The sequence below is a fragment of the Branchiostoma lanceolatum genome, chromosome 8, assembly GCF_035083965.1.
Source record: "Branchiostoma lanceolatum isolate klBraLanc5 chromosome 8, klBraLanc5.hap2, whole genome shotgun sequence".
Taxonomy (NCBI): domain Eukaryota; kingdom Metazoa; phylum Chordata; class Leptocardii; order Amphioxiformes; family Branchiostomatidae; genus Branchiostoma; species Branchiostoma lanceolatum.
The window spans coordinates 16820160-16827995 of NC_089729.1; the positions used below are offsets into that span (position 1 = coordinate 16820160).

Below are 7836 nucleotides of genomic sequence, written 5' to 3' on the forward strand. Positions count from 1 at the left end.
TTTTATAAGCCTTGCAGGCTTCTTATCTCCTCCTGCACGTTCTTTTAGATTCTTTCAATTACTTCACTCCATGAAAAATAGAGATATTGTTTTTTGGCGTGTCTGTGTGTCTGTGTGTGTATTTCCGGACTATTGTAGTCGGCATAACTCAAGAACCTATTAGTATTGATGGATTACGATGATATTTGGTATGTGGGCAGGTGTTGTGAAGCCGAAATTCAAGGTCGATTTTGGGCCCCCTGGTATGTGACCTTGGTACTGCATCAGAACTTCAATTTTTGTATATTTTGACCTGGAAGTGCTATGGTCTTGATTTTTGGGTGGCAGATAGCTTGTGATGTAATAAAGAAGTGGTGTAGGTTTGGGCCCCCTAGCAGCTTGCTCAGGAACTGCAGGGGCGTTATTGTGAAAATCTTCTACGGCGAATAACTAAACAAAGCAACAACGGATTTCCATGATATTTAGTATGCAGGTAGCTTAGACAGAGATATACACAATGAAGTGCAAATTATGCTAATTGGGACTTAATTTGCATAGCTAATGAGGAAAATCTATATTTGCAGTGCTTTCCATTATAAGACTCAAATACATGTAACATGTAGTTTATGGAAAGTGGGGCATCAACGGATACCAATTATGCAAATAAATTCCTAATTTGCATAATTAATGCAAAAACACCGAAATTCATCAAATTGGAAAATTATAGGACTATCAATATTGCAACATGTGTAAGTAAGATAAAGGTGCTTATGATTAAGCATATATTATGTAAATGTGTAAGTCATTTGCATAAATAGAATTGTTCATGGAGATATGAGGTCGCGGAACTCTTGTTAAATAGGAATTTCATCCTTCCGCAGGGAACAAAGTTGGGACCACTTGTGTTCCTTACACTCATCAATGATGCGTCTCCGGTGAGTGAAGATTCGGCCGAGGCTTGGAAGTACGTGGATGATATGTCCCTGTCGGAGGCGAGACCCGTTACGCATGATTCCACGCTACAAACTGACGTCGATAGCCTCGTACGTTGGACTGAGGACAACCACATGCAACTCAACCCTTAAGTGTATGGTAATGATGATATTCTTCATGCGGAACCCCCCTCCCCCACCTGTATTGACTATTAAAACATCAACACTTCAAGTCGTACAGTTCGCTAAGATCCTGGGGGTAATCTTCCAAGCAAACCTGAAATGGGATGCCCACGTCAACATGATGGTCAACAAGGGGAGCCGCAGACTGTACTCGTTGCGGGTACTTAAGAGACATGGCCTTGACACTACAGACTTGACACTAGTCTTTGTTGGCTTTATACGGCCAACTCTGGAATATGCATGCCCTGTGTGGCACCCAGGTATTACTAATGCCCAATCTCGAGCGATTGAGAATGCACAAAGAAGAGCCTGTCGTATAATTCTCGGCCCCAACTTTGTTAGCTACAGCATGTCACTGAATCAATTGTCACTGCCATCTCTATGTAACAGACGACATGAACTTAGTTTGCTACTTCCTTGTTGAGCTCCACGACGTTCTCCAATTGGTTGCCTCCAAACCGTGTGAGTCTCCATGGCAAGAACCTTAGGTCTCAATACCAGTTAAGGCAATTCAAATGTAGAACCGGTAGATATAGAATTTAGACTACACTACCGTACCTGGTTGACCTTCTCAATAACAAAGCACTACAGATAAGCACTTAGTAAGTAGATATTTTAAATTGAGTCTTGTTAATTAAGATATGTGATGTTTTAATGTAGGTATATCTGTTTGCTTTTAAACTGATTGTAAGACATACCTCAGTTCAACCAATAGGCTGCCTTTGTATGTTTGTGTCATGGAATGACAATAATAAACCATTCATTCATTCTTGTGACATAGGTAAGTTAGTTCATAAATAGATTATAATATAAATGTCATTTGCACAGTTAATGCCTAAATGTTCAAATAGTATTCTGCCAAAAGAATAAGACTTTCAAACTTACAATACATAATTTGGGTAGTTTGACATTGTGTTACCAACCTACTTTGGTGAGCATGACCCAAAGAGGCAAGGATAAATTGTGACAATTTTGACATGTTGGTAGGTCTAGTTCTTCAGTGTAGGACTCATATATCTATTTCATCAGAGGAACATACTTGTAACTCACCTAACCTTCTCAGCACAAAGGATTCAAATGAAATTCTATCTTACATCTGATTCATTTTGTTTCAGCCCTTTCGTTAAACCCTATCAACCAAACAATATATTTCAATTATCTGGTCTTACAATAAGTTACATGGAACCACCAGATTGATCACAGATTTGTCTACACATGACATGATATAGGATTCCCAATCTACCACATTTTTCCACATCCAGATGTTCTATCTGCAAAGTGACAGTAGTTGTATATCAGCCCGAGGCATACATTGCAAATAAGCCAGTCATTGTCTCCAAATTCCTATAAACTGTCTACAACAACAAACTGGGATCCTCCAAATTGCACACTTGGGTTTCGTTTGACATTGACAAATTTGAGCAAAAGCCTGCAGGTATAATAAATCAAACTAAAGCTAATTAAGAAGTTTATGTAATACCTTGTGGAATTATACATTATACCGTAAAATCCCTAGTTACGTACGCACTTTTTAAACTTTTCAAATTGCAAGCAGGTGCTCCAGGCTGACGCCAAAGTTGGGGTGCGTACGTTAGGAGGGGTTCTTCCTCGGAAAAATCGCATATCAGCATGAGAGTATGGTACATCTTCATGCAAATGAAGTGTGGAATGCTACCACACAATCAATCAGTAATAAAGAATGAATGATACATATATCTAAATTGTTTGATATTTTCTACCCAGAAACATTTTCTCAGTAACCCTTTAAGTCGGTTAACATCATTGTAAGGATGATCATGTCAACCTCTTAACTATCCACAGAAATCGTCCCCAAATCAGGGGTGCGTACATTAGGAGGGTTGCGTACGTAAATAGGAATTTTACAGTAAGTTTTATGTTTCCTTCTCGGCTTTTTTGTCCCGTTTGCTGACACTCTTGTTCCCTTGATGTAAAATCTTTTCTGTTTCCTTCTCGGCTTTTTTGTCCCGTTTGCTGACACTCATGTTCCCCCTGATGTAAAATCTCCAGGGTTTTTTTGCCCACTCGTCCCCAGCTGAGGCTATGCCAATCCTTGTGGAGTGAATGATGTCAGAGTCTTTCACATCCTCTCCTGACTCCAACCATATAAAGGGACATGTTGTCAGGTCCTGCTGGTTCACTGTGTCCCTAGAAACAGGAGGTAAAAAATAGGCAAATTTATTACAATTCTCTCCATACCACCAGTATGAAATATATTTTCATTCACTGAAGAACATGGCACAATTTCCCATCAGCAGAATCTAAGACCTGATTCAGATCAGGACTTGTAAATCGGGATTCACCCAGGCATAGGTTTGATCTGTGAATCCTGGTATGATAGGTCCGAATCCGGCTCTGAGGGGGAGTTAATCCGGATCTCCTAAAGTAGATTCAGCGAATCCAGTCAGGATCAATCCCTTGCCTGGGTGAAACCAGATTCTCAAAGCCTGGTATGAACGGGGTCTGGGATAAGATGGCTGGGGAGAACAATTGCTCACTACCACTTCCCGCATTATTCAGTGCAAAAGAAAGGAAAGTGATCTCAAACCAGTTTAGCTCAAATGAACTCAATGAACAGATGAGCTAATCTTCCACTGGTCGTGACAGAGAAGACAGACGCTATGTACAGTATTTACAGGTTCATTGTACGGGGAAATTCCCCTAGCTCTTTTCGACAAGCACAATGAACAGTGGAGCACGGCTTAACATCCAGTCCTAAGGACTGCGACCCTTTCCAATAGCGTGCATGTCGGGTGAGCGACACAGCCGGGATCAAACTCGAGGCTTCTAGTTCCAGAGGCAAGATTGGTAACGCACATGTGCAGTGGGAACCATGAATGGGTTTATAGTATGATGTGTAATAGTATTATTCCTTAGCAATGATGGCTATACTTTAACTTTAATCATATTTTCTATGTACATCTTGGAAGTGCACACTTTATCATTCTAATATGAAAATTCTACATACTTGTCTATGTGCAGAGCTTGGCACAGTTTGGAGGGACCATTGCCCAGCTGTTCTGTCTTCAGGCCTGCCCCCTTGTCTCCTCTTCGCTTCCCTCTCTGTACTTTCATCTTGTCCACCCCAGTCAGCGGCTGTACAGCACGGATCAGAACAGCTGCTCCTTCTCCTATAGCCCAAAATATCAAGTACAAGATACTAGTATACAGATAAAGCAGTCCTCAATTGAGGTGAAGCAGAATGCTTTTTCAAGTAGCTAGTGATAGTGCAGTGCGGCTTTGCCACGGCTCGTGTTTTTAACCAATTACACCGGGTCACCCCTACTCTTCTCGATAAGTGTGTTGGGTTCTTTTATGTGCAGAGGTTTGTTGCTCAGGCTTATGCCCAGAGCTCCCTCATACATGGGGCTGCCGGCTTTATGTCACCATCCGAAATGACGAATGCAATCCCTTACAACATGTCCGAGCTGGAGTCGACTCTAGGATCAAACTCGGGCCCCAGGATCCGCAGAATTTGATCCAGATGGCGAAGCAGCGGGGTTGTATTGCCAACTGTGCATGCCCAGTGAGATAGATTGTAAGTAATCTGTGAAAGATGAAGGCCCATAACTTGTTAACAGTTCTCTTCTTGACAGTGTGCAGATATGTTCTGTTTATGCATCAGGGGCCTTCACCTTTGACACATTACTACTGTAGTAGAACTTCACATGTGCAGTGGGAACCATGAGCAGGTATGATGTGTAATAGTAATTCCTTAGCAATGATGGCTATACTTTAACTTTAATCATATTTTCTTTGTACATCTTGGAAGCACGGTGTCAGGGACCCCGGCAGCAGTAAAATCGAATAATGGATAGTAATACTAGTACATCACTGGAAAAGGGCCACCAAACAGAATGTACACAAAATACACATGTTCAAGAAACACTGAGATCCATGTATGATGTAGCATATATATTCTCCCCACCTTGACTGGATATGTTGAAGCAGTGGTACATCCCGTAGATGATGTACACATACGCCGTTCCTGGCTCCATGAACATTGCCGAGTTCCTCTCCGTTTTCTTACTTCCGGAGGAATGCGATGCCTTGTCGTCCCTACCACAGTACGCTTCCGTTTCCACGACCATCCCGGAAACCGTTGAGTTATCATCGAGTTTCCTGACTATGACTTTTCCCAACAATGCTTTTGCAAGGTCCAGACACTTTTGATCATAGAAGCTATAGGACAGCCTAGCTTTACACAAACTTGTTGTATCATTGGAAAAATAAGGACTCGTAGTTGTGGCATCAGGTAGAGCAGGTGTTTCTGTTTTGAATTTAGCCTTGACTGGACAGTCTGAAGTTTCAGATAGTTTGTGTTTCTTGGGTTTTGTTGGTGGCATCTTCTTTGGAGCTACCGTGCCGTTCTGAAGAGGTTTGTCTCCAACTGTAAGAAATATGAACATGTTAATCACAGCATTCATACTTATTAAATGGCAGTATTCTAAGTTAGCCTGGTACCAAACCTCAATTATAGCTTCCTAGTCCTTTCGTTCTATTTAATTGTGGGAGAATGAAAGGACTTGATTTGGATACCTGGCTAGTATGATAAAACTCAGACGTGACATTTGGTCTGGATGTCTGTAAGGCATATTCCTACATCCTACTACAGACCTGAACGTCACCTCCTAATCAGTCCTATATATATAAAGCATTTCTGAACAATGTCTATATAGAATAACATCCTTGATCTGACACATTTTCAAAAGAGTGTAATCTTATGACAACAGTATACCAATACCACCATGATACACAAGGATATAGACAAAGTACTAGATCTAAAATCTAAACCAACTTATCAACTCAGCCTGGCCTAGTCTACAGTGCAATCCAGACTGGTGCAATCAAGGAGGTTTTGGTGCAATGTTTGTTTATGGTTTTACCTGCCCAGACATGTTCACTCACTCCACCTACCGGACCCTTAGCGACCTGCACCACCTTACACCTGTTCAGCCAGATGTACTTGTTGTCTACAAAACATTCCAGTTCATAAATTTCTCTTGTTTCCCTGCCACAAACTGTCAACAACAACAAACAACGTGCACACCTACCCTCTGTTCGGTCAAAGGTCAAAAACAAGATATTTAGAGGGCCACGAAATGTTTTTCTAAACAGTTCGATTTCAATGCAGCCAAGATACCAATCCGTCAGAGTAAATTTTAGATTCAGTACATTTATATTCTAAGTAGGAAAAAGCTTTAAAGGAGGATGAAAAGCGTGGATTGGGGGTTTTATATGTTTTTAAATTTTATTTTCGTTTTGCGTATCATCGCCCTCTCACTTCCGCCTTCCTGAGTTGACCCCTGACCTGCGGAATCGAACTCCCCGATCAGCGGCAGATCTGCCTTGTCCGGACAACAATAACGTCTTGTTGCTTCCTTCCCTTGCCGCTCCAGTCTGGCCGCCGACTCCAAATGGTAAGTGAGACATCGCTCATTGCGTGTGTAAGAACACCAAGACGCTTTAGAACGCCTTAAGGTCAGAAATCTTAGCGAAAGAAGGAGGAGAGAGAGTGATCTTTACGAAAGTAGGTGTAGTGGGAGGAAGTGTCAAACCAGGTATTACACATCGTGATGTGAGGCCGGGCTAGCTCGGGCATGCTCCCCCGAGGGCATAGCTCGCTATTCAGGCCTTCCTGTTCCCTAAACAACTAACCAGCTGTGTTAGAGAAGAAGCGATCGCTGTGAGAGTGTTTTATATCTAATTTGTGACTGCCGTGACGTGGGAAAAAGTAGTTGGGTGTGCACAGCTGAGCCTGACTCACCCCCCTCCCCACAGTGTTTTTCCGAGTGTCGCATTCCGGTAAACTCCGAGCAGATGTTGGGGCGGAAAATGGTTACGTTTTCTAGCTTCTCCGCCCGCCATCCACCCCTGTCAAAGGAACCCAGCAGTAAGAAATACGCTATTACCACCCTCATTACATCTGCTTGGAGATTCGCATTCCTGTGGGTTTCAAATGGCGCGCTTCAGAACTAAAGAGGAAGCGACCAGCCCTGGGCCTGCCCCGTGTGCCTCCAGTGATGTAACGTTCACTACATACCATCCCTATTACTTACACTAACAGCAGTGTATTGATAGTGAAAATGATTGTTGAAGAAAAGATAATATATCGGGATTGAAAATATTGAGTATGGCTGTCCTGAGCTAGGTCTAAAATATCATAAATTGATTTGAAACTTATCAATTCAAGGTAGTCAAAAACCTTGCCGTCTCTTTCAGTTTCAATTTCCGAAGAGATATCAACCTCACTAGTTTTAAGGGATCTCTTAAAAGAGTGTGATTCAATGTTGATGAATCATTTACGTCACAATGGATGATAATTCAAAGAAGGTGTGAATTGTTTAATGATATGAACAGGTGGAACAAAATGTAGAAAGCAAAGTTGTTAAACTTGTTTTGTTGCAACTTAAACAGATCACGATAAAATTACCTAGAAAATGTATGTATTCTTGATCAACAGATAGATTGATTTGTACAGGATACATCAGATCGACAATTTTATTTTTTAATCTTGAGCACTAAAAAAATGCACTGATGATTTAGAACAATATCCCCCCATGGAGACCCTCCCACTCCACCCCCACATGCACACATTTAGGGTGGTCTATTACTGCAATTACTTGAATTAGTACAAATATGTTGCTATTGTTGTTGTGGTCGCCACATGTTGATAATATCCCGGTGAGTCATAAATGTGTCATGAACCACCCACGATATGTCA

General features: G+C 41.6%; 1 protein-coding gene across 2 annotated transcripts; it reads right to left on the minus strand.

Moving 5' to 3' along the window:
• Nucleotides 1-1728: 1728 nt before the first annotated feature.
• LOC136440415 (uncharacterized) lies at nucleotides 1729-6173 on the minus strand. 2 transcript variants are annotated; one of them, XM_066436452.1, is made up of 4 exons: nucleotides 5999-6173; nucleotides 5041-5502; nucleotides 4081-4243; nucleotides 1729-3260 (listed from the first exon to the last, which is right to left on the minus strand). In XM_066436452.1, exons 2-4 carry the CDS (start codon nucleotides 5456-5458, stop codon nucleotides 2987-2989), a joined length of 855 nt encoding a protein of 284 aa, XP_066292549.1. In that variant the 5' UTR covers nucleotides 5459-5502; nucleotides 5999-6173; the 3' UTR covers nucleotides 1729-2986. The 2 variants fall into 2 exon arrangements, with proteins under 2 accessions (XP_066292549.1, XP_066292550.1); XM_066436453.1 differs by lacking the exon at nucleotides 5999-6173 and adding an exon at nucleotides 5911-5992.
• Nucleotides 6174-7836: the final 1663 nt, after the last annotated feature.

What these genes read in the sequence shown, in the direction of transcription:
- LOC136440415 (XM_066436452.1), bottom strand. Translation starts at nt 5,458, where the DNA reads ATGCCACCAACAAAACCCAAGAAACACAAACTATCTGAAACTTCAGAC. An exon ending in CTTCAACATATCCAGTCAAG is followed by an intron (nt 4,244 to 5,040) that starts GTGGGGAGAATA and finishes TTTGGGCTATAG; the next exon opens with GAGAAGGAGCAGCTGTTCTG. An exon ending in CAAGCTCTGCACATAGACAA is followed by an intron (nt 3,261 to 4,080) that starts GTATGTAGAATT and finishes TCCTGTTTCTAG; the next exon opens with GGACACAGTGAACCAGCAGG.